Raw genomic sequence first — 26,487 nt, forward strand, 5'->3', positions numbered from 1 at the left:
TCTCCGGGGGAAGCTCGTTCCAGATGGCAGGTGCCCCCACAGAGAAGGCTCTCCCCCTGGGGGCGCCAGTCGACATTGTTTGACCGACGGCACCCTGAGAAGACCCTCTCTATGGGAGCGTACTGGTCGGTGAGAGGCTACTGATGGCAGAAGGCGGTCTCGTAAACTGGTACATACTTTCTGCCTGTACCAGTTTGGCATAGGCTGCGAACCGAATGCAGGGAGTTTGAAATCACTGAATCTGATGCTCCCCACAATTGCGGGTGCCTCGTTATGGGCCTGTTGCTAATGAAAACGCCCTGCCGGTTACAATAGTGGAAATTTCTTTATGCAGGCAACAGAAGTATCCATAGGAGAGGGGCTACATTGGTATCAGAGTTGTTTTCCCCCATAGCCCCTTCTCTGAATTGGCCCCATATCAACCTTCACTGAAAGGAAGTTTATCCTCCTGAATACATTTCAGACATTGCACTAAAATCTGATAATTAACTTTCCATACAATGCATAAACTCAGCCAGTGTTTATCAACCAAGCTAATTTTCTTATGTCCCATGTGGTCATTTTAAAAGTTTTATGACAGGTAGGTAAGTAAATAGATATAATTCATCACAACATAAATACTGTGAGTACTGCATAGTTTTAACAATATTAATATCCAGAATTTCTAGTACTGCTTTTTTTTCTCAGTTGTGGCTGTTGCCAAGTGGGATGCTTCCTGTTTATGATACTCCGCCAAATTCTGGAATTACTTCCTCCTCATTAGCTTTTTATGCTGTCTTTCCTATTTAGAACGCTGCCTTATTTATTTTGTTGACTTCTACTGTGTTTTATTGTGTTAATGTACATTTATATCAAACAAAATGAATAAATAATACAGACATTTACTTGCAAGCATATATATTAAAGAAAGTAAGTACTGTTTTTATATGCCTTCATGGTATATTCTTTTATATTGCTTCAGTAGTTCGGATATCATTATGTCAGACTACTATGTCAGACTACAGTAGTGCTAAATTATGTCAGCCATAATTGGCCTCTTCTGAATAAAAATTATTATAGGAGTAGGTATAGTATAGCTCCTATAGGAGCTACGGGGTAGCTGTAGCAGGGAGTTGCATTAAGAGTTTGATGATCTACTACTCTAATCTACAATTAAAGCGTGCTATATAATTATGGTAATAGACATACTAAAAATACCAGCATATTTAATAATGGAGCTGTAAGGATGCAGATTCAAATTAACAAGCTTTGCTGGGTGGAGCCAAGGAAAAATAAGGCATTTTATAGCAAGACAAACCTGACTGATCTGTTATAAGGACTTATTACTAGTTCTGTTGAGCCTATTTTACATCTAAGCCAAGTAAATATTATCCAATTCTTATCTCATGCAATTCAATCTATTTCATTCTGCTAGTAAGTGTTAGCTATATAGTTCAAGACTTTCAACTGTCAATGAGTTGGACCACCACAATTGAAGTGTTCAGTAATTATGCACATGTTCACCCAGTTACTAGTTAACCAGAATTTGAAACTAAGGGCACTTGTCGATTCCAAATTCATGTAGTGTTAACTAGAAACTATGCCTGCTGTTCATTTACAGTTGCAAGAAAAAGTATGTGAACCCCTTGGGATTACATGGAGTTTTGCATGAATTGGTCATAAAATGTGCTCTGAACTTCATCTAAGTCACAACAATAGAAAAACACAGTCTGCTTAAAATAATACTACACAAACATTAGATGTTGCCATGTTTTAATTGAACATAACATGTAAACATTCACAGTAGAGGGAGGAAAAAGTATGTGAGCCCCTAGCCTAATGACTTCTCCAAGAGCTAATTGGAGCCAGGAGTGAGCCAACCTTGACTCCAATCAGTGTGATGATATTGGATGTGTTGCTGACAGCTGTTCTGCCTTTTAAAAACACACACCTGTTTTGGGTTTACTGGTTTCAAGAAGCACTGTCTGATGTGAACCATGCCTCGCAGAAAAGAGCTCTCAGAAGACCTACGATCAAGAATTGTTGACTTGCATGAAGCTGGAAAGGGTTACAAAAGTATCTCCAAAAGCCTTGATGTTCATGTGTCCACGGTAAAACAGACTGTCTACAAATGGAGAAAGTTTAGCACTGTTGCTACTCTCCCTAGGCGTGGTCGTCCTGTAAAAATGACTGCAAGAGCACAGCGCAGAATGCTTCATGAGGTAAAGAAGAATCCTAGAGTGTCAGCTAAAGACCTACAGAAATCTCTGGCACATGCTAACATTTTTGTTGATACATCTACAATAAGGAAAACATTAAACAAGAATGGAGTACATGGGAGGACACCACGGAGGAAGCCATTGCTGTCCAAAAAAAATATTGCAGCACGTTTGAAGTTTGCAAAAGAGTACCTGGATGTTCCACAGCACTACTGGCAAAATATACTGTGGACAGATGAAACCAAAATTGAGTTGTTTGGGAACTTCTGCACACTATGTGTGCAGAAAAAAAGGCACAGCACACCAACATCAAAACCTCATCCCCACTGTAAAACATGGCGGAGGGAGCATCATGGTTTGGGGCTGCTTTGCTGTCTCAGGGCCTGGACGGATTGTTGTCATTGATGGGAAAATGAATTCCAGAGTTTATCAAGACATTTTGCAGGAAAACATACGACCATCTGTCCGCCAACTGAAGCTCCGCAGAGGATGGGTGATGCAACAGGACAATGACCCAAAGCATACAAGTAATTCAACAAAAAAATGGCTTCAACAGGACAGAATACACCTTCTGGAGTGGCCCAGTCAGAGTCCTGACCTCAACCCGATTGAAATACTGTGGCATGACCTTAAGAGAGCGATTCACACCAGACATCCCAAGAATATTGCTACACTGAAACAGTTTTGTGAAGAGGAGTGGTCCAAAATTACTCCAGATCGTTGTGCAGATCTGATCTGCAACTACAGGAAAGGTTTGGTTGAGGTTATTGCTGCCAAAGGAGGGTCAACCAGTTAAGTCCAAAGGTTCACATACTTTTTCCTCCCTGCACTGTGAATGTTTACATGTTATGTTCAATTAAACCATGGCAACATCTAATGTTTGTGTAGTATTATTTTAAGCAGACTGTGTTTTTCTACTGTTGTGACTTAGAGGAAGTTCAGAGCACATTTTATGATCAACTCATGCAAAACTCCACGTAATCCCAAAGGGTTCACATACTTTTTTTTGCAACTGTATATGTCACATCACTAGCAAATGACTGTAGTTAAGCACTTTCTAGGAGAAGATAAAGAGGCTGTCAGAATGTTCATATACAAATGTGAATGATTTAAAGTGTTGCAATTCATTAATTTTCAGATCTTTTTTGCACTTCCTGAAATAAGATTTGTAGTTATATAGATTAAAATAAAATATTAAGACTGCAATCTTGCTCATTTAGTATAAGTAGCAAGTAAACAAGAAAAATATCTGAGATAATTTTCTTCATGTCATGGCAAGGTTGTTTGCATTTCTAATTAATAGCTGAAGGTTTAAGGTCAACTATAAACAAGATGAAGTACTGATTTAATGAAGCTTATTCCTAGGTAGGCAGGCACTTTAGTGTAGTGGTTAAGACACCAGACTGGGATATTTGGGTTCTCCTGCTACCTTAGGCATGAAGCCATTTGTCAGCTGACAATGACAAATTATTTCTGAAATACTGTCAAGACTTGTCAAGGCAGTTGACAGCAATCAACACAAATTCTAAATAACAAATAAATAAATCCCAGGTTACTATGGTGATGGTCATACAGCATCCTAAGCCAGGCATATACAAGGCTTTGGAGGGTTTTTGTTTTGTTTTGCTGATAGATTTGCATTTTTAAAAATTAGTTTGGCCTCTATGGACCACAGAGTATGTCCTATTCTGCTGTGATGCTCTCTGTGTGGACAAAGTTTTTAGTCTTTAGAGAGTTTACAGTAGACATTTGTAGGTACAAAGGACAAAATGTAGCCTCGTAGAGGATGAAGTTTACCCAAGTCTGTTTTTTTTCTCCTGGAAAAGTACTCTTATTTAAGCTTGAATATTCTGCCCATAAATTCAAAATGAGTAGCTCATCGCTACTGCCACTTGGTGAAAATAATCAGGCATAGCCAGGAAGCCTCTAAGAGATGCTTTTGGCCACAAAGCAGCCAAAAGCATGGTCCAAAATTTGGAGGTTGCTATGGCCATAACATCTTGGGTAGGAGCAGTGACACTCCATCTGTTATGTATAATCACACATACGGTAGGACATGAATCATGTATGTTACGTCATTTGCATCATGACATGCCTGATGCAATTTCTACAATTTAATAAAGTAATAATATCAAGTAAGGGAATTTAGCTGATCTTGATATATAAGGCAAGAATTAACAGGTGCCCAATCTAGAATGGCTTCTAGAAAAGATGATCTCCTTTTAGGGAAAAATAACGCATAATAACAAAACTCAAAATAACCCTGGCTTGATTTTGTTTAGTATAAGATGGAATAGACAGAAACTTAGACATTTTTTTGAGATTTTAATACTTAATCTTATTATAATGAAGCCACCTTTTCCAATGGCCTTGGACAGAGGAGCCTTTGTGAACCACATATTAAGATTCTCAAGAACTGCATGAAACTTTGAGGCCTAAGGAAGTCTCAAGTGTTATTACACTTAAATTTGAGGGGTTTAGGAGTACTTCCGCTCATCATGCATCTAGGAGCTACAGATACAAATTCATAGATACTTTTCTTTTATGAACTGGACACTTACGGGTTGATCCAGATTAGGAAATGAAATTGAGAGTAGGATATCTTCTTTCTCTGCTGTAATAGAGATGGAAGATACAAGATTCATTTAAAAGTTAGGAAAATAACCATGAGACAATTAAGAGACTTTCTAACATGAGGCATGACACTTCTGAGAAACGGGTAAAAGCGGCATTTGCAGATAAAAATAACTTTTTCACCACCAACCTCAAATGTTGTGGGAGAACATTCCAAATTCAATGGCAAAATTAATTTTGTGGCACAGAAATTTCCTAAAACTATTAGGATACAAAAGTGATTCCCTCATATTGAGAATGACATTTGCATGCATTTGTACATATCTGATAGTAGTCAAACTACAGACTACAATGTACGTTGTATTGCAGACTACAAGTAGTACAATGTACAGGCCACAATGTGCATTTGGGCACACTGATTTTTGCACATTCAACAAGAACTGAAGATGTGACTCATGTTTTCATTTTTAGCTTCTTTGTCTTTTGATTTGCAGTTGCATTTTTCTTTCTGATAGCTATGAAATATGTGTAAAGCAATTTATGCTGTAGAAAGTCCTATTTGTAGAACACATGTTTGCTACATAAAAAAAAAAAAATCACAGATTCTGGTAAAAATGCTGGGAACACAGATGGACCCTCCTGTTGTACCAGACTAGAGACTGGGAAACTGTGAGTTCTAGTCCTACCTAAGACATGAAGCCAACTTGGTAATTTTGGGCCAGTTATTCTCCTTCAACCCTGGGAAGCAGGCAAGAGCAAACCAATTCTGAAAATTCTTGCCAAGAATTGCAGATATTTGTCCAGATAGCTTGCGTGAATCAACAATGATAAACACACACATACACATAAATGGCTGTTAGGGCCAGGGTAGCAGTTTGCTAAATATTACATAGAGCAGCTAACAACATTCAGGACAAAAATTTAGAAACTAACCTCTCTCTGCTATTTTAATAGCAATAGCAGTTATATACTGCTTCATAGTATTTTACAACCCTCTCTAAGCGATTTACAGAGTCAGCATAATAATAACTGATAATAATAACTTTATTGTCATTGTACGTGTATACACAGTATACCCATACAATGAAATTCACCTAACATCCAAAGACCAGGTCCAAACACATAATACCCAAACACACTCCCACCCACCACAATTCCCCACCCCTAAACCACCCAAACATCCACACAACAGACTAAGTAATGCTGTCCAACAGCTCACTGATGATGGCCCTTTAGTTCATTGTTGAGTGCAATTATAGCTCTGGGATAAAAATTATTCAGAATATTGGACATATTGCCCCCAATAATCTGGGTCCTCATTTTGCCCACTTCGGAAGGGTGGAAGGCTGAGTCAACCTTGAGCCACTGTTTGACTTGAACTGCTGGCAGTCAGCAGAATTAGCCTGCAATACTGCATTCTAACCACTGTACCACCACAGCTTTAAACTTCTTGTAGAATGCAAAATAAATCTCATTCTTTGTGAGGTCCAAAATCACATTATTCTTTATTTATTATATACAATAATAAAGCATTTTTGTTTCCAAAATACTCAGCAGGGTAATAATATACCTACGAGAGCCAGTGTTAATTTTTTTCAAGGTAATAAAACACCAACCTCTATATTGCTTTTAATGGGATATATAGTATTAATGTTGATTTTCCCTTACCTTTACATTTTCCCTTACCTTTAATATATCAGTTACAGATCTATATCATTTCATAAGCTTATTTAAGATAGCATATTTTTTCAGTGTCTGGAGTGAAATTTGTTAAAGGAAGTTGCTCCAGCATTCAACCTAGTTCAATATTTGGTCACAATGAGTGTTGATAATAGACTTCCATAAAGATAATGGTGAAGAAAGGGAAGTGGGATCTTCAAAGCTTTTGCATTTAACAGCTCATATTGTCTATGAACGTTCTCCAAAGTTTTAGTGATGACATTTCCCATTATCTCAATGTGGGATTTAAGAAGAACTCTGCCATAATCACATTTTAATTTATGAATATATAGACCATTTCTTGGCCTAATGAAACTGAACTCTACCAGAAAATTTATGTTGGATTTTAGAATTAGGACATAGAACAGCTTCAAGTTATTTAGGGAATACTGGCATTCAACAGAACACAGTTCAAGAAACAACAATGGCAGAGTTCAAACATCATTGCTAGCATTCCCACCAGAAGCTGAAATAACTAAGTTTGGTTTCAGATTTTAATCTAATTGTAAAATAATTAGACTAATTAAAATAATAGAATAATTAAAATATTCTAGCTTCCAGTCATCTATTGAATCTCAATTAAGCCACAGTGGAAGTTAGGAGGCTGTATAGGATGATGCTAAATTGGCAGGACCTATGTTCTCATTAATCAAACTCGGTGACTAAATGTGTTTATGAGAACATATTCTTCAGTTTAGCATAATGTGTAAATCCAGTCAAGAAAGAGCAACATCCAGTAAGGAAGAACAAACCTCTTGAGTATTTTGATATTGAACTTTTTAAGTTCAAGATTAAACCTGGGCATTTTACAGCCCCCAAGACACATCCAGTCCTTTGGCTGTCCCTGTCCAGCCCACTTTTTTTTTTTTAATTTGATTTATATGCCGCCCTTCTCCGGAGACTCAGGGCGGCTTACAGTGCGTTAAGTAATAGCCTTCATACTTTTGTATATTCTATACAAAGTCAGCTTATTGCCCCCACAAACTGGGTCCTCAGTTTACCTACCTTAGAAAGGATGGAAGGCTGAGTCAACCTTGAGCCTGGTGAGATTCGAATTTACTTTAATTGCAGACAGCTGGTGTTAAATTACAGTGTTTAGTCTGCAGAGCTATCCAGGCTCTACATGAGGTCAATCAGAAATTAGAAATAAAAAGTAGATTTGATGCAGCTAATCAAAACCATATAATTTACTGCTTTTTATAAAGTGATAAAATTAATATTGAGCAGAATTAAGTTCAGCCTATTGGTTCAACCATCTACAACAATCCCCATTTCTCATATGGCCCCTTAGGAAAATTATTTACCCACTCCTGCTTAAAAAAGTATATATAACATTTCTGCTCCAGTTTTTCCCACTACAGATTTGTGGGGTAAATTGGGCTAAGAAGACATGACTGGTCTAAAGATGGTCAGTTAGTTTTCGGGGCTAGTAGACTTTAACCTGGATCTCTACAGACTTTTATAATCCTTTACAAATCTTAACCTTTAGAAAACACTGGGTTTTTTTTTTTTATCAAATGATTCATCAGAGCATTTCACAGTAGTTTGTATCTCAATGGAAAAGAAAGGAAAACTGAAAATACTAGCTTTAATTGCATAGATACAGCTCCCTGTACTTAATTACTGGTATCCACTTAGTGTAGTGATAGCTACCATAGGATAAAGGCCAGCAGGGGGCATCAGTAGCTGATCTTTGCCTTTCTTGAAAAAGCGAAGCAAAGCTTACCATTTGGAAACACTGCAGAGCTGAAAAGTAAGTTAACAAAAGGAAGTTAACAACAAACACAATTGCAGAACACTACCATATTGGTGCCAAGAAAATGACATGGATGTGGACATGTAACAATCAAAATTTGAGCTTGGTTCAAATGGAAACATTATAAAATGCTAAACGATTTAGCACACTGTTTTTCCAACTTGGCAACTTTAAGATGTAGACTGCTGGAACTCCCATGCTGGCTGTTGGGAGTTGAAGTTGCTAAGTTTTAAAAAACACTGGTTGAGCGTTTTCTATGTGGGTCCCAACTGAAGTAAGGAACACGCTAAACTGTAACTTGTAACATATTTCCCATAGCTCTACAATTTATTTTTAAAAGTGCATTGCTCATTTGTACCTGATCATTTATTTAGATATGTGGGTCTATGAATCTTTTAAAAATATACAGTAACAAAAATCATCACAGAATTACAAACTCCATGCTCTTTTTAAAGAGTATGTAGCAAACTTAATAATGAAACTATGCCAAAGGGTTTGTTTATTTTATGGTTTGCATTTCAGTGTGCTTTGGAGAAATGTAAATATATTTCCTTGATAACAACCATCAATCTACCAGAAGGCTAGAGCTATAAGTTCATAAATATGGCTCATTTATTTTTGACATTTGCCTCCAAAGGATGGGTTAGAAAATAGGAAAAGTTTGCCAGAACTATACTATCAGAAGAAAATAAAGAAAAGTAAACAGATGGGACGTTAACTGTTATTTCAAAATAAAGTTAGATTAAAGGCTGGAGATGGACACCAGCACAGAAACTTACCTTAGTTTGTTTATTGAAGATTTATTGAATAGATAGTATTGGCTGTATTTGTATAACTTGCTATGACAAACTCAATAAATCACAATTGTTGGTCTTAAATAACATCAAAGCACTCATGGCTTAGTAACCTGTGTGAACCCATCTATTGTGAATATAAGCCATAGTTATGGCCTAATTTATTTTGACTACCAAAGAAGTCTTTCCAATTAAAATTCATCATATAATGCGGTTTGTTTATGACGACTGTGTTGGCATGAATAGTGTACATTGCTGGACTAAAAAAAATACTGTAAAGATGGCTAACTGGGAAAAGCTGATTTGTTTGATCAAGAATGAAGTGGACAATCTGTAACAGCAACCAATGAGTTTCATATGCAAGATAAGTTCCTTGCAGCCTGACATTGAAAGGAAAGCTCCAGCAGAAATTGACACCATTGTCACACTAGAAGCAATGTAGAGGAGCTATCCTATTTGGGTTATCTACTCTTCTAGTCTTGGCAACTTAGCTATTGAAATTTGATATGGTAAAATTTTAATGTCATCTATCATATATTTTTAGATTGCTATTTTTGTAACTGTTTTATCTTTTTCCCTTTTTCTTTTCTGTTTTGTTTGAAAAGGCCTTCGGGCTATTCAATAAACTATATATATATATATCTAGAAGCAATGTAAGAAATTTGTAATAGTATGTAGGAATGACTTTGGGGGACAGGGGGAAGAGCCACAGCCAAGAGAATGGTTGGATAAGAGACAATTTAGCCAGCAACAGGAATGTGATTATGGCAAATAGAAGAGACCCTCTCTAGTTTCTGACTGTAAAGGCAGTGGGAGAGAAATGTTCTTTCAAGCTTGCAAGATTCTGTTAAAGAATTCTTCAATAAAGTAGAATTAGTTTATCTGGGCCTGCTTCTTGTCTGGACTGCCTTGCAAAGTTGATACACCATTATGGCCTGGAAATGAAGCTTTATTCTATGGAATCTTGTCACAAAGTTTTACTTCTGAAGAAAGAATTCAAAACCCAAACCTCAAGTAAGTCCAGTTGTCTCTTGAAAATGCACCTTTGGGACAACCATGACCTGGATAACAGAATCTCCATAGACATTCAGGAAAACTCATGGTTATAATTTTTTGATACATAGATGGATTTTCTTGAACCTGATTACACTATAAGCAGAGTGCCCTCCTCAATACAATTAAGCCGAGTTTAGAAACACCAGGACAACTTGATGTAACATGACAATGCTGAACTTCATGATCCACCCAGGTATCAATTGCAAAGTTGGATCACCCTATTTTATTCCATCTGCCATATGGCCCAAGCTTGGTGCCATGCAACTTCTGTCTTTTCCCAGAATTGAAGAAACAGCTTTGTGGGTTTTCTGTTTGATTCAGATGAAGAGGTAGAAAGGATCACGAGGACTTGGATGAAGAGACCAAGCATGGAGTTCCTTTGTGATGGCATTAAGAAGCCTGTCCATGGTTGGCAGAATTGTGTAATGAGTGGCAGTGATTATATGGATACATAAAAACGGGGGGAAAAGAGCTCATTTCAAGGATTATTTTCCTCTTCATTTATCAAAATATTCCTATTAGCCTAAAGTTATAGAGGTGGAGGCATTAATTTTCATTCCAACCTTGTCACTTCTATTACTGTATTAGCCACATCAAATGTATTGAATTTCTTCTCCTTCTTATACTTGCCAAACAGCTTTGCTCTTACTACTCCTACTTGTAATTTTTTTTGTACACCGGTTCCTATGGCAACACTGAATCTCTACATCTGCCATATGCCACCCACTCTAACTTAATTTCCCAGGCCTCAATTGTGGTTCTGATATTTGGCAGATTAACTGCTAGGAAGGCTCTGTGCTATGCCTGGCTAGCCAGGAATTGCTATGTACGCTGGGAGTAAGGAGAGAGGGAGCAGGAATAATAATGTGATTTAGGCATTATTGCTGGGTGGAAATCTACCGCAGATAAAATTGTGTTTGTTGCCTTCTTCGACCAGAATGAGACTCCTTTACATTACATGAGCATCACTGATTTTCTAGTTTGAAGAATAGGTTTTGTATAGTGTAAAGAGCTGTGAGTTTGATGATGTTATCCATTCAGTCATGTCGGACTCTTGGCGATTCTGAGCCAGGTCTCTCTCTCCACATCTCCCGATCTTGCACTACTTGTGTGAGTTTTTCTATGCTGTGGCTGGTGTCAGCTTTAAAACATCTGTTAATTTGTCTTAAAGTGATTGTGTACTAATTAGACACTTTTTCTGCCTGGGGATGATAAGAATGGTCCTAGCAATAGCAATAGCATTTAGACTTATATACTGGCCCATAGTGATTTACAGCCATCTCTAAGCAGTTTTCAAATGTCAGCATATTTCGCCCAACAATCTTGGCCCTCATTTGATTGACCTCAGAAGGATGGAAGGCTGAGTCAACCTTGAGCCAGGATTGAACTCCTGGCTGTAGGCAGAGTTTGCCCTGCAATTCTAACCACTGCATCACCACCACTGCTCCTTCAATAAATACCCACTTTCCCTGTAACATTTCTGAATTGTTTTTGGTAGGATTTGGTTCATATATTGGACAAAGCCATGGTTTATTGAATAAGCCAAAATTGACTTGGCTATACATTTCACAAATCCAAAACCCATAATTTTGAAACCATGTTGGCCATATGCATGCATAGGTTGGGTTGGCATATTATATGACCCTGTTGTAGAGTTCAGTGGGGCTTCTTCCTAGGTGGGCAAGCTTACACAGTTGCTTTATACCAATTTATATATAACTATTATAATGATTAACTTGCTTCCCATCAGGCCATTTGCGAGTGGGATTTTTTAAAAAACCAAGATGGTAGATGTTACTGCATGATCAAACATTACCCTTTAATTTGTGGTACACATGAGAGGCATAAAGAACCAATCAAATGGCTCAGTTGGCGTGCTGGGCTAGAAAGGGGAACACTGTGCTTTCTCATTTTCCCTTACTCACAAAAATTAGCAAAGTGACTTTGGGCTAGTGGTGGTGTTAAATAGTGGGTGCAGACAGAGGACGCAGGACACGTTCGGCGGTTTAAGCAGTTTATTCAGTTCCAGTACAGCAATGGCAAATGCGAGCTGCAGCAGCCCCTTTTAAATGGATCTGTCCATGGCTTCAGCCACTGACGTGCCTTTAAATTTCCCGCTCCAGCTATTTGCTCCTGATTGGTTCCTGCGCTTGTTCATTCAATACTTAACACCTGGTATTCAGCTGGTTCTATCCAGTTCAGACAAACCGGTAGCGGCAGCTGTGGGAGGCTCCGCCCACCCGCCCAGACGTCATCATGTCCCATTTTTGACGCTCTGCGTGTGCTCACATTTACAAACCGGTAGCGAATGTACTGTAAGTGAATACCACCCCTGCTTTGGGCCAGTCACTCTTTCTCAGTCCAACCCACCTTATAGGATTATTATGGGAAAAATAGGAGGTAGCATAATAATAGCAATTCACAATAGCACTTAGATTTACATATTGCCTTATGATGCTTTACAGCCCTCTCTTAAGTGGTTTACAGAATCGGCCTATTGCCCCTGACAATCTGGGCCCTCATTTTACTGACCTTGGAAGGATGGAGGGCTAAATCAACCTTCAGCCGATCAGAATCGAACTATTGGCAGTCGGCAGAATTAGCCTGCAATACTGCATTTTAACCACGGCTCTATTAGGTGCATAGGTTGCTTTGATCTGCAGAAAATAAAGGTAGAATATAAATGTAATACAAAATTTAAAAAATGAATATGATAAAAAGGTAAAAGGGACATAACAAACAGTTTGGACCATCTTGCCTTTTTCACATATGCCCAGAGGGCACCTCAGCCTGACAAATTGCCAGATGTTTCATCAGTTTCACTTGTTTCGTTCTGGTTTATTATCCAGCCATTATTGTATGTAAAGTACATTCTATAATTTGGCATATTATTTAATTCCATTTTTGGTTTAGCAAATTATTGTGTATAGAGATACATAATCCTATCCCAACACCTCATTAATTTGCAGGTGTATTATTGAAATATGGGCACCAGACAAACATAAAAGTTAAACTGCTTGTTTCAGGTTTATTAACATGGATTAACTACACCACACTCTGGTTTTCATATTTGCAGCCATTAATGTGGATTATAATTTCCATTTATCTAAAATAAAGTCTCCAAACTTGGCAGCTTTAAGATTGGCCAGGTGGGGAATTCTGCGAGTTGAAGTCCACACGTCTTAAAGTTGCCAGATTTGGAGACCCCTGATCTAAAGCAATGTTTGAAAGAGGTGGGGGGAAAGTGTCTAAAGTTTGATGTTTATTCCTGTTACTCAAGGGCTAAGTAAGCAATATTAAAGAATTTTGATATTAAAGGCTCTAGAAAAGAACTATAATCCTGAGTGTAAGTATATAATATGAATAGAATAGTTGAATGAAAGAGTTTGGCTAGGATGTCAAGGGGATAGATTGTGACATATTTTATATTGTAACCACTTCTGGAATGTAAAATTCTAGCCACTGATGGAAACAGAGTTTGGATTCTTTAACTGGCAACTTTAATCTGATATAGAGAGACATGGATTTGGCAGGTGAGAGCATCTGGATGCCCCAGTTGGGACTTAGATACTAAAGAGGTCAGCCAAGCTTAATAATTGAGGATTCTGTGAAGACAAGACAAGCACCTCAACATAACGCAATGTTATTTATTCAATTTGTATCCCACCTTTATTCTTTTTACAAATAACTCAAGATGGCAAACATACTCAATGCACCTTTCTCCTCCTATTTTCCTCACAACAACAACTCTGTGAGGTAGGCTGGTCTGAGAGTGATTGACTGGCCCAAAATCACCCACCTAGTATTCATGGGTAAGACAGGACATGAACTCATGGTCTGGGGCCTTAACCACTAGACCAGGGGTCAGCAACCCATGGCTCTGGAGCCACATGTGGCTCTTTCATCCCTCTTCTGCGGCTCCCTGTCGCTGGTCAACTCCACAATTGATAGGGCTTTTGGTTAGGACAGGTAGAGGAAAAAGGACGCTGCACTAGGAGGAGACTATGGTGGGGGAACCAGACTTCTGGTTGGCAGAGGAAAAAAGATGCAGCGCTAGGAGACTCTATGGTGGGGGAACCGGACTTCCGGTCAGCTCCAGAATTGAATGAGGGGCTTCTGATTAGGACCTTTGTGGCTCTTTGAGTGTTTAAGGTTGCCAACCCCTGCACTAGACCAAACTGGTTCTAGATCACTCAGTAAGGGCATTTCCTTTCCCATGTCAGATCAAGTTTCTAAAGAAATTTCAAATATTTTTTTTTTAAACTAAACAAATGTGTTTGAATGAAATGATACCAAACAGAAAAATGATGTCAGTGTGGCTGGCATTCAAGCTAATCGGTGAATTCTCTTCCAATGTTTTCTGTCCTTTGCCCTGTTTCTCAATGCCTTTTACAGGTTCTTTATCGCAGCTAGCCTGTCCTAATAAGTGGGATTAAAGAAAGGGTAGCTTTTGTGCCCCCGCAAGCTAATTAACTGTTGGTGTTACAACAGCACCCTATGACTCATCCAGCCAACCTGCCTTCCTTTATAATAGAATAAAAAAACAGAGACATAAAAATGCCATCAAATGGTGCAGATAAATGCTTCTCTGAAAATGTCAGAGTAGACAACAAATCCCCAGGACCAGGAATCTAAAAGATAGGGAAAGAGAAAAAGAAATCTCTCTCATCCTTCCTCTAGTAAAATCCTCTACAAGCAGAGTTTTGCTTTCAGATAGTCTGGATCGGTTTTCCAGGCATGCAGACATGGCGATGCCAAGTAGTAGAAGGTTGTTTGAGTCCCAATCCTTAGTTCATCTTCCCTAATCAACCATACTTCCATTGTGTTGGTTGGAAATTAGAATCTAGACTGGGGGAGGAGAAGCTGTAGGCAACGTGTTGTAGCTTCAGCAGAAAATGACTTTGTTGATACTGATCAGCCTTAACATAGGCTGATACTGGGGTCTTCCAGTGTTAGATAATTCAGTGGTTTTTAAGGCACAGGGTAAAAACCACAAAACTGAGTTCTAGTCCCACTTTAGGCATGAAAGCAGGGTGGGTGACTTTGGGCCAATCACACTCTCTCAGCCTACATCAGAATCTGGAGACACTACAGTCAATCAATTCCTGTTGCAACCAGTGGATCAACACTGAGTTGTTGGCTCTGCATTTGCAGGAAAATACCAGGAAAAAGAAAAAAAATCCCACTGGTGTCTTCTAATGTTCACAGATTTAAAGATACAATTACAAACTGCTTTGTTGCTTTACAAATTTCAGAGTTCAGAAAGTAAGAGCTGTTTTGCTGTTTTAGATGAAAGGATCTGTGGTGATTCTCTTCTTTTTCCATACGTAAACATGGGAAGTTCACAAACAGGACGTATGAGACATACCCCTGCCTTTTCTTTATGCCCAGAGTATGAAAGTAGGATGTAATTGCTATAGGACAATAAGTTGAATTGCTTTAACTAAGAATTGTTATATAGACAAAAGTTCCAAAATGTTTCACCTAAATAGAAAATACTCATTTTTTAAAAATTACTTTGGAATGAATCATTCTGTTTGAACTGCAGTGGCCCCTGAACCCAGGAGATTAATTTTATCATTCTTGCGCAAATTTATTTCTCATCCTGTCGCAGCCCTCCTACACAGAGGCAATCTTAACTGATTGAGGAACCAAAGTTCAGTGTACAGAGATGTACACTCTTTGAAGATTCAAATGATTAGCACACATAATTGAGATTACATGTGCATTGCCTTTTGGTTTTCAGAAGTGGTATGTTCTTTATCTTTCAATCTAATACTTCCATCTAGTTTCAAGAATATTTAAGCTGAAATCAGTATCTGCAAAAGACTTTCCCTTAAGAAGACTGGTTTGAAATGCTGTCCAATAGAAGTTTTAATTATTCAACATAATTTTACTGTGCAATGATTCAGTATAGTGTGATTGTTGAGATGTTGAACTAGGACTGGGGCAGTGGTGAAATCCAATTTTTTTTACTACTGGTTCTGTGGGCGTGGCTTGGTGGGCGTGGCTTGGTGGGCATGGCAGGGGAAGGATATTGCAAAATCCCCATTCCCACCCCACTCTGGGGCCAGCCAGAGGTGACATTTGCTGGTTCTCCAAACTACTCAAAATTTCCGCTTCCGGTTCTCCAGAACCTGTTGGATTTCACCCCTGGACTGGTGGAAATCAATCCCTCAGGCTTGGAAACCTATTTGGTGTCTTTGAGACAATTTCCTCTTAACCTAATCTTCCTCAGAGGTTTGTTGTACTTATATAACTTGAAGATTTCATTTTGAACTCTTGGGGGAAAAGGCTGGATATAAATCTAACATACAAAGTATCTGGTATTTCTGGAGAATAGTCAATATCCTTTGGAACAGACATTTGCGATTGAAATATACAAATTGCAATTTAAAAAAAAAAACATGCTTAAACCTTCATTCTTCCGCAGCAGAAGGATTGCCTCGATAAAAGTGAACTCCACTCCGGTTCTCCGAATGTAAAGAATTGCACCATCCCAAGTTAGACCCAGGGACTCCTGGCAGCAAAGTCCAACCTTCGTGGAATCGATAGCTAATAAAAGTAAACCACGAAAGGCGCGAATAATTTCAAGCACACACACACACACACATCTGTTTCTCGCACCTTTCGCAGCCACGGCACTGGAGAAAGTTGGAACGTGTGCAACCATTGGCTGCTCCGTTACTCAAGGCAGGGGGCAGCACAGCTGGCACTCGACCCCCAAGACGAGGGTGTGCTGTTGCTCTTGGCAGGGTCTGCGTGTGTCCGAGTATGTGTTTGTGCCCATTCTACCTAGCGGCGCCTTAACTAAGCCAAAAATCTCTTCTGCCGCTCTCTTAATACAATGAGAGTCCTCCCCCCCACACACACACACCACCACATTCCCTAACGGGAAGAGAACCCTTGGACTCCTGGCCATATCTTGGCCACATATGGTTATTACCTCCTTGCCACCTCTCCCCAGCAGGCACAAAACTCAAAAGGCGACACAAACAGCCCTTTCGTGTTTGATATTTGTACACACACACACACACACACACACATCCCTCTTCCCGTTATGCTCTTGCTCCTTTCCACTCGGCTGCTCCTCTTCCCCCTCCAGGATCCCACCCTTGGGGACGCTTGGCTCCAACCGCGGGCAACCAGCGGAGACCGAGCCCGCCTTCTTCTCGGGCCTCGGTCTCCGGGCTCGCTCTGATCCCGCTCTTCTCTCGTTGGTCCGCAGGGCCGCCTTTCCCTCCCCTGCGGGCTGGATCTACGGGACGAGGCGGCGGGCGCGGCTTCCAGGTGGGCGGGTGTCAAAGCCACCGTCAAGGCGCTCCAAGCGGAGGAGCGCACGACTCGACGCTGAGTGAGCCGGTGGCAGCCGAGAGATCCCAACCACGGACCGTCAGACACCGCCGACACCATGCCTCCTTTGAAGGTCTGCATCATCGGATCCGGCAACTGGTAAGGATCCGGCAACTGAGGGGGGGGGAAAGGAGGCGGGGAGGGAGGGGGTATCAGACCTGTTGAGAGCCCCCCCTCTTTCCCTGCTTTTGCCACTTCCCGGGAGCTCAGCTTGAGGTTTTCCGGGGGGGGGTGGTTGGGGGGGTTGGGGTAGTGGGGACGGCGGAGAAAGATCGCCTCTGGTCTCTTTTATGAAGCGAAAGAGCGAGAACTGATCCCAGCCTCCCCTGTCAGGCGATCAGGGCGAACGAGGACTGCATCGTTTTTTGTTTTGTTTTTTTTACAAAGGAAGTCGCCAGTTTTATAGGCGGCCAGTTCTTGGTCAGATCACTCTTCAGGCAGAATCTACGGTCTCCCCGAGGATCATCACACACCTGAGAAAATAGCCACACCTTCCACACAATCCCCCCCCCCCAGTTACGCGTTCCTTTACCACCTAGGAGCACCGAATATTGTTTGGGCGGCCTCCTGCCGGGGTCCAACTGGGGTCTGTTGCAGTGAAATCATCCATGTTTTGTGGCCTCTTAAGAACTAACACGTTTATTAAGGTCTCTGCTTTCCTGGACAGGATGACATCTGTCTTTGGCGGTGGGGGTGGGGGTGGGGGGAGAGGAGGAAATAGTGGGCCGATGGGGAAATGAAATGTAGGAAGTACAGAGGGTGGTACTAGCTAACTTAGAAATTGCAACCATGTACAAAATTATTTTGGGGATTCACACATTCTTGCTCGCTTACATTGAGATTCATGAAACCTTGTGCCTCTGCGCATGTGTTGGTTTTTAAAATACTCCCAGACTTCTGATTGTTAAATTATTCTTTGAGTACCCTTTATCTACTATTCTACAAAACCAGGCACTCAGGAAATAAATGTTCTTTCTAGCCTAGTGATGAGCATGGGTTTTTTAAATATTTCCATCTATTTCATTAAACTATATAATATTGTGCACCTTTCCTTCACAAACTTCAAGAACCTCCCTCATTTCTTTATAATTTTGTTGACCCCAATAATCACTTGAGATGAGTGAATCTGAAAAACAAGTATTTGACACAAGATCACAATGAAGCAGAAATTCAGTTTAATGATATCTATGACAATGATACATAAAGACACTATATAGAGATGGATATTAAATTTCCTCTGAAGGTGTTTACAAGGATTGGAACTGAGATATCAAATATATTCTTAAAGAGTTTGAAGAGAACCCCAGAGAGAAGTGCAATGCAAACTTAACTGTCTTGTCATGACAACCTTTTGATAAAACATCTCTTGTAAAAGTCGATCCACTCCAGGTGATTTATATGGGACAGGGAGACATTGGTTCTGTTTTGGATTAACAGTGCTATTCATCTAGAGCTACAGGGGTGGGGAGGGGGGAATCCAAGCAACTGAAAATTTACAATTTAATTTACAATTTTTTAAAAAAGGACAGGCAGGGATGGAATAAAACAAGAAGAAAATAATGGAGCTTACTAGTATCCTCTATATCAGTGATGGCTAACCTTTTTGCTATTGCGTGCCAAAAGCGGGGAAGATTCAGTTGGGGGTCACACACATATGTGTCCACATCCATAATTTTACGCGCCTCCCCTATGCTCCCCCTGCTTTTGGCACGTAATGACACGGTAGGCCCGGTAGGCCCATTTTTCACTCTCCCCAGGCTCCAGAGCCTTTCTAGGAGTCTGGGGAGTTCAAAAACGGCCTTCCCCACCCCCTCAGAGGCCCTCTGGAGGCCAGAAACAGTGTGTTTCCTGACTTCTGGTGGGCCCAGAAGGCCTGAAAATCAACTGGCCGGCGCACGCATGCATGCCGGAGCTGAGCTCGCGTGCCCACCAATATGGCTCCACGTGCCACCTGTGGCACCCGTGCCATAGGTTCGCCATCACGGCTCTATATGTCTCCTATCTAAATAAATATTAACCAGGCCCAAGCTTTCTTAGCTTCTGAATCCAGAAATGTGCCTATACTTCAAAAAAGGGATTAGGAAGGATATGGTTGATTTATTTTGGAAGGGGCTAAGTGGATCAGATCCTGAAGATGAAACTCAAATACTTTGGCCACCTAATGAGAAGGAAGGACTCACTGGAGAAGAGCCTAATGCTGGGAAAGATTGAGAGCAAAAGAAGACGGGGACGACAGAGAACAAGATGGCTGGATGGAGTCACTGAAGCAGTAGGTGTGAGCTTAAATGGACTCCAGAGGATGGTAGAGGACAGGAAGGCCTGGAGGAACATTGTCCATGGGGTTGCGATAGGTCAGACATGACTTCACAAGTAACAACAACAACAACAAAGTGGATTATTGCAGCCACAATATATATCATTTATTTATTTGTAAACTTATTGGTTAATGTGAAAGTCAGCTTAAAGTGAGTTTTTGAAATTTGCACTTTAACAGAAAAATAATAGAGAAGTTCTAACATTAGATAGAGTGAGGCAACTTTCTCTGATATCTGCTTGTCAGCTCTTTCAACTCCATGTCCCAAAATAACTTGATTATAAACTTTTTTTTGTCCCAGGCAGCAATCTCCCATGGGTTAACACTTATTACATATTTTCAGATGTTAATACCTGATTTACAAGCTGAGTCTCTAATAATGTTTACACTGATCAAATCCATTTTTCTCTTCAGTTTACCCCACCCTGCTCTTTTCATGAAGTCTCTGTTAATCATCTTTCAGTTTACATAAAGCTTTACATTTCTATTATATAACAGAATAGCTTTGTTAACCAGACATCCAGTTTGGCCATTCTCCCAGAAATCCACATTATGAAGGCAGTGTTGTTTTGCTTGAATAATTATTCGGTCTTGAAGAAAATAATGTAACTGTATGCATTACGGGTGCCTGAAGGCTTTTGCCCAGCAGCTGATAGACCTTCTTGATCTGATGATAAGGTGTTCCAGCTTCCTCCAGTTTACTTGCTCCATGTCCTTCCAGTCTCAATATTTTTTACAAAAGTTTTATTGGATTTTTGTTTTTAAATATACCATGTTTTCCCGAAAATAAGACATGTCCGGATAAGCCCAATCGGGCTTTTCAGCGCATGTGATTATATAAGCCACCCCCACAAAATAAGCCCCCCACCAACTACTTACATGCATGCGCAGCCGGTCCCGCCATTTCCTCTGGTTGCTTGCCGCGCAACCAAAATGAGTTGAGGAGGCGAGGCCAGAGGAGGGTGGACATGCCCTCCCCTCCCTGTTCTTTGCACCGGCTGAGTGGCTCAACACATCCCACCCCATCCCAATGGCAACAGCAGCCTCGCTGCTTCCCTTCCCCACCATCTCTTTATCGAGAGGGGCGGCAAGTGGGGCGGGGAAGAAGCAAGACGCGTGGAGCAAGATGTGGCTCCCCTTGCTGTCTCTTCTCCCCCCCCCTCGCCAGGCATGGCAGGGCTCCTGCCCCTTGCTTAGCCACCCACCCCCTTTAGGGATGCAATTTGGGGGTGGCAGGTGGGGCAGGCAAGAAGCAGGACGCAGGTCTTTCCTTTCAAGCTCCGTCGCTTTCCTCACTGTTGTGTCCAGGGAAATTGGTGGGGGTGGTGTGATTGAACTCGCAATAAGGTTTTTCTTTTACAGCATGTTTCTCTGGACACAACAGTGAGGAACTCTGTTTCGGGGAAACACGGTACATCAAAATCAATACAGGAACAGTGTGGCCTCTGGGTATAATTCATTTTGATACAAATAGCAATAATAATAATAATATTTGTTACATTAATCAAACTTATATAATCCTAGTATTAATATACATGTTTGTTTTAGAGTAGTTATTCAATATTTCAATGTTCCATTTTAATGACAATGATATTATTAAGTGTACGTAGTAATACCATCTTTCAACCTCTAATCTTTCCATCTAGTTATTACTTATATTCTATTATATAAAAATTATATCTGCTAATATTTCTTATTTCTTCCTTCATTCTAGCTTCTAGTCAGGCCATCTTTACTAATCCTAGTGTTAATAGATATTATATTAAGGCATAGTCCTTCATTGTTTGGTTATTCAAAGTCTCAGTACTCCATTCTAGTACCAATCATCCTATTATTTAAACATATCTAATAGTACCATCTTTCAGCCTCCAATCTTTCCATCTAACTATTGCTTTATATAAAGGTGTGTATTCTTATTTCTACCTCTATTCTAGTTTTTAATCAGGCCATCATTATATTAGAAAAAAAAATAAATAAAAATTCCTTTCTATCCATCATCTCTTGCCGTTTTAATACTTCAATTCTTATTTGTTTTTTAGCTTGCCTCACATACTCCTCTCTTGTATCTTTGTCTCTATCAGCATCTGTGTCTTCACCATTCAGTCTGAATATTTCTCCCATCTCTATCCTCCTAAGCTGCCAGGTCTCCAGTGTCCACCCACGCCCCTATCTCCCTTTCAAAAGTATCTTCCAGGTTATCTGATTCCATTTTTAAATCTCTTAAGGTACTTTCCCCCTGGTTTATTTCATCAGTCATTATTATCTTCATTGTTTTCTCCTTCTCATCTTCTTGCTTTATTTGCTGGTTTGTCTGTTCTATCTTTTCCTCTATTCTTTCTGCTGTCTCCTCTCTTTCCTGGACTCTTTTATCTTCATTATCAGTTGTAGGATATTTTCTATCTTCCCATTTATGCCTTGCAATAGGTTCTTTTATCTCTCTGTGATTCTTGTCATTGTATCCCTAATGCTTTGAAACATCAATGGCATTTCTTTTGAAATCTTACTCATTAGTCCAAAAACAATATATTCAAGTCCAATGTTGCGCCTCAGAAAGTTCAGTAATCATAGTTCTTTATATTTCAGGATTATTAATCAGTTCCATTTAAGTAGTCCAGGCAGCTTTCCACAAATGAAAAGTCACTTTACTTTACTTAAGAGTCTGCCATATTCTCACAATAGAGTCTCCAGTAATCATAAAATCAGGTATTCAAGTAGATAGTTCCAGCGTTTTATAATGCCTTTCCAAAACAATGCCTACCCAGTTTAAAAATCCAATTTTTTATGTTTTAAAAGCTAAAGCTTTTCTCCCCTTAGTTCCTTTCTTTTGGGTCTAGGATTTTTCTCTCTATGGTTGTTCACCGCTTTAAGAAATAGTTCTAAGAGTCTCTTTTCCTTGATTTTCCTCTTTTTTTCTTTTAAAGTTAGGGTCTAAATAAAAAAGAATCTTCTCATCCAGCTCCAGTCACTGTTCATCTAACACCACTCCTGCACATTTTTTTGTTGCCACGGCTGTCCCAGCTTCATGGCAGCCATCCATGATGGCTGCCTCTTCTCCTCATTGTGGAGGAGAGGGAAGAAGTCCTGAGTTGCTGCTCTCTGTGACCTGCAGGGCACACATCTTTTCTTCACCACCCCTATAGGGTGACTTTAGCTCCTTTTGGAGCCCTCCAATGGAGAGAACTTGGCATGGGAGCATGGAGACCCACTCCTCACCTCTGATCTCGCCACAACATCAGCCGGAAGTCGTCCTTCCAGTCTCAATATTGGTACTAGCTGCAAAGCTTCCTTCTTTCTTCTTTGGGTCTTTTCTCTTTGTAGCAGATTTCTGAGTGTACAAACTGAAGAGGTCATCAGTGAAAGGGCTAACCTCTAAAGTTGGCCATGCGGTCATCCAAGAAGAAGGAAAATTTTCAATCAGGAGCAAGGTGTACTAGATAAGGGCACCCATTCTGCAAAACAAAACAAAGAAAAAGGCCAAACAAACTTTTAAAATAAAAACCCCAATTTTTAATTTTTAATATCTCCCCCCCCCTTTTTTTTTCTGAAAAATTAGATGTGGCCTCTGGCAATCCCTTGGTACAGCAGAAGGCCCTATTTTATAAAAAAAATAAGTTTCCTGAATGACGGAAACACACTGCTTATCATTGAGGTAATCAATAACAACGAAGAGAGCTACCGATGATCTTTGCCCAATCACCGGAGATGCAGAAGCGATTCGAGTCTAGGAAGGCAAAGATAAGTTCTCCCTTGAGTTGAACAACTTCATTAACACAATGATGAAATTTCCCACAATCTCCAAGCATTGGCCAGGCCCGGCTTTGCTTAGCTTCCAAGCCCATATAGCACCATTCAGGTGCCGTCACCTACTAAAACTAAATTCTGGAATTTACTTCTAAAAATGTGTCTGTCTATGCATTTAAGCACAGCATTGAATGGTCTCTGGCCAGAGATTCACATACAGTCTTCAGTCCTTTTTGTTCAGCAAAAACCATTGAATCATCTTGGTACACAATTTTACCTTTTTTTAAAAAAATAAGATGCATAATAAGTGCCTTAGATTTCTAATAGTCTTAAGCTGTTTTAATAAAAGTCCCAAACCCTACAAATTTGGCAAAGTACTAAAGATTCTCCTTTGTCTGCTCAGGTATCACTGCCCTGCACCCACACCATCAGCTACCCCCCCCCAAAATGTAAAAGTTTTTTCTCAAATTGCAATTTCCAGACACAAAATGGTGGCTTGCCTTGAATTAGCATATGAAACTCTTTGGCTTTTATGACCTTGTTTTTAGGGAACAATCTGATCTTTTCCAGTAATACATAAGAACTTAAAAACAAAGGTAGTGCAGTGATAAAGTTGGGTCAGCCTGATCCTAGTTTTACAAAAGCATGGAAAGCTAGCTTGATCACTTTGGGCCGGTCACTTTTCCTTGGTCTAAACTGAAAAGTCATTACAATCAATCTATTAACCTACCATGGAATCAGCATACTGTAGTAGATTACAGTCCAAAACTTTCAGCTGATCCTACAATGGGTCAACTCAGGCTGATATTAATAATATACACCAAGTGGATGTTTTGTGAGTTGCATCAGGCCTGATTGGCATCTAGATAATTCATCATCTGTGGTAATGAATTAGTTAAAAATGAATCTGGTTTTGAGTTTGATAGCTAATATTTATACTTTGCTTGAGGATTAAATAATTGGCAGAACTACTAGATCCAACCAGCAGCTGTTTCTAAATATGAAATAGCTAATCTTGTATAAAGATCATGAACTCTGCATATTGTACCTCTTTAGCAAGAGAACAGCTATTGAGAAACACGTGGTCAGTGTCTTTGTGCAAGAGAGGCTTTTTTCCCCCAAACATTTTTGAAAAGATTACTCAGCTATACACTCTAACAACAATTTTGGGGGTTAAAGAAATACTCTGATGACAAGACCTAATAAATTGTTGCATGCTGCTTGAAGTTTAGTTTCTCTTCCTCAGTTCCAGAAATTTGGTGTCCTTCTATCTCCCTTACCCAGAAGGACATGATCCCATGGAGCTCACCTCACCCCATGAACCCTATCTACATTTAATAGCTTTGTAAGGCAGAGGTGGGTTTTAGTAGGTTCTGACCAGTTCTGGAGAACCGGTAGCAGAAATTTTGAGTAGCTTGGAGAACCGGTAGTAAAAATTCTGACTGGCCCCTCCCACATCTATTTTCTGCCTCCCAAGTCCCAGCTGATCGGGAGGAAATGGGGATTTTGCAGTATCCTTCCCCTGCCACGCCCACCAAGCCACTCCCACCAAGCCATGCCACTCCCACCAAGCCACACCCACAGAACTGGTGGTAAAAAAATTTGAAACCCACCACTGTTGTAAAGTCACACCCCTCGTTTCTGGGAGACTTTGACCAACAATCTTTTTGTATGAAAGTAGTTTCAAGTTACATGTATCAACCTTATTATCCTGACCAACCAGGGATAAGGGAGTTAACTTTGGTTTTTGAATGACAAAAGAAATAAGAAGCAAATGATTACAGGTAGTCCTCGACTTACGACCACAACTGAGCCTAAAAGTTATGCCGCTATGTGAAAAAGTTGTTAAGTGAATGTTGTCCCATTTTACTGCCTTTCTTGCCACAGTTGTTAAGTGACACTGCAATTGTTAAATTAGTAACATGGTTGTTAAGTGAATCTGGCTTCCCCATTGACTTTGCTTGTCAGAAGGTTTCCAAAGGGGATCACATGACCCGGGGACATTGCAACCGCCATAAACATGAACCAGTGGCAAGCATCCAAATTCTGATCACGTGACCATGGGGATGCTGCAATGGTTGTATGTGAGAAAAATAGTCATAAGTCACTTTTTTCAGTGATGTGGTAACCTCAAACAGTCACTAAATGAACTGTTGTAAGTCAAGGACTACCTGTATTGTAACAATGACACAATGAAAATTATGTTGCTTCATTTGAAAGCCATCCCTTCCCCCTCAGAAATCCTGAATTTCTTGAAGAGGTTACAAATTTTACATATTGCAAGTGATAGAGCTTTGACAAATATGCTTGTATAAGAAATCCTTGAATCTGGCTACCCTATTGCCTACTTTCATTTGAGACATAACAGCCTTTGTTGAGAAACAGTTATTCCTATCGGAAAGTCAGGAGACTAATTTTTGAAAGCCAAAAGTTAGGGATGTATGAACAACAGGGTATAGAGGTCTCCTTCTGTACGGTCAGAAAAATCAAGATGGCAGCCATAACAGTGCAATCAAACCTTAACCTGTTTTTATGCGCATTGTCCAGAATTCCTCCAAGATATTGTGGCTGCCATCTTGAGTTTTTTTGACAATACCCTATGGACACCCATGGCAGGATACCTCTTACTCAAGAAATATACTAAATTTAACTGAAGGAAAAACTAGTCAACCCCAATGGTTGACTTTTAAAAAATAAGAAAATTATCTTAGAACAGCGAGGAATGCAATAATCAAGGCAGAATTTTTTTTCTTTTTCTGATAATCATTGGAACTGGTTGCCTGAAATTCAGGATCGTTTTTCCACGGGGTGCATACAATGAGTTAAAATATAAAAAAGAAAACTGGCGATTTTTGGAGAGATCCATTTCTTACTTCATTAATTCCTCCTCTATCATCATTGTGCAAGTTGGAGAAATTCAGTCTAACACTGAAAAGCATCCATCTATAAGATGCTTTTCCCCCTTCATTGGTTTTGCATCAT

At 39.9% G+C, this 26,487-nt stretch overlaps 2 protein-coding genes across 3 annotated transcripts in view; one reads left to right on the forward strand and one right to left on the reverse strand.

Annotated features, from left to right (window-relative positions):
• Positions 1-26,487, forward strand: part of LOC117669128 (glycerol-3-phosphate dehydrogenase 1-like protein) — a 64,592-nt gene that overhangs the window by 18,378 nt on the left and 19,727 nt on the right. For both annotated transcript variants that reach the window (XM_034423315.3, XM_087881786.1), the window contains one exon: positions 17,326-17,549. In XM_034423315.3, the coding sequence (XP_034279206.1) occupies positions 17,509-17,549 (41 nt within the window). In that variant the 5' untranslated portion in view covers positions 17,326-17,508. The remainder of the gene's footprint in view (positions 1-17,325; positions 17,550-26,487) is intronic.
• Positions 22,670-26,487, reverse strand: part of LMLN (leishmanolysin like peptidase) — a 46,044-nt gene continuing 42,226 nt past the window's right edge. Inside the window, exon 17 of the mRNA XM_034423283.3 lies at positions 22,670-23,213. Coding sequence (XP_034279174.1) covers positions 23,179-23,213 — 35 coding nt within the window. The 3' untranslated portion in view covers positions 22,670-23,178. The remainder of the gene's footprint in view (positions 23,214-26,487) is intronic.

Source organism: Pantherophis guttatus, chromosome 1 (genome assembly GCF_059756535.1).
Source record: "Pantherophis guttatus breed Tessera chromosome 1, ASM5975653v1, whole genome shotgun sequence".
Lineage (NCBI taxonomy): Eukaryota > Metazoa > Chordata > Lepidosauria > Squamata > Colubridae > Pantherophis > Pantherophis guttatus.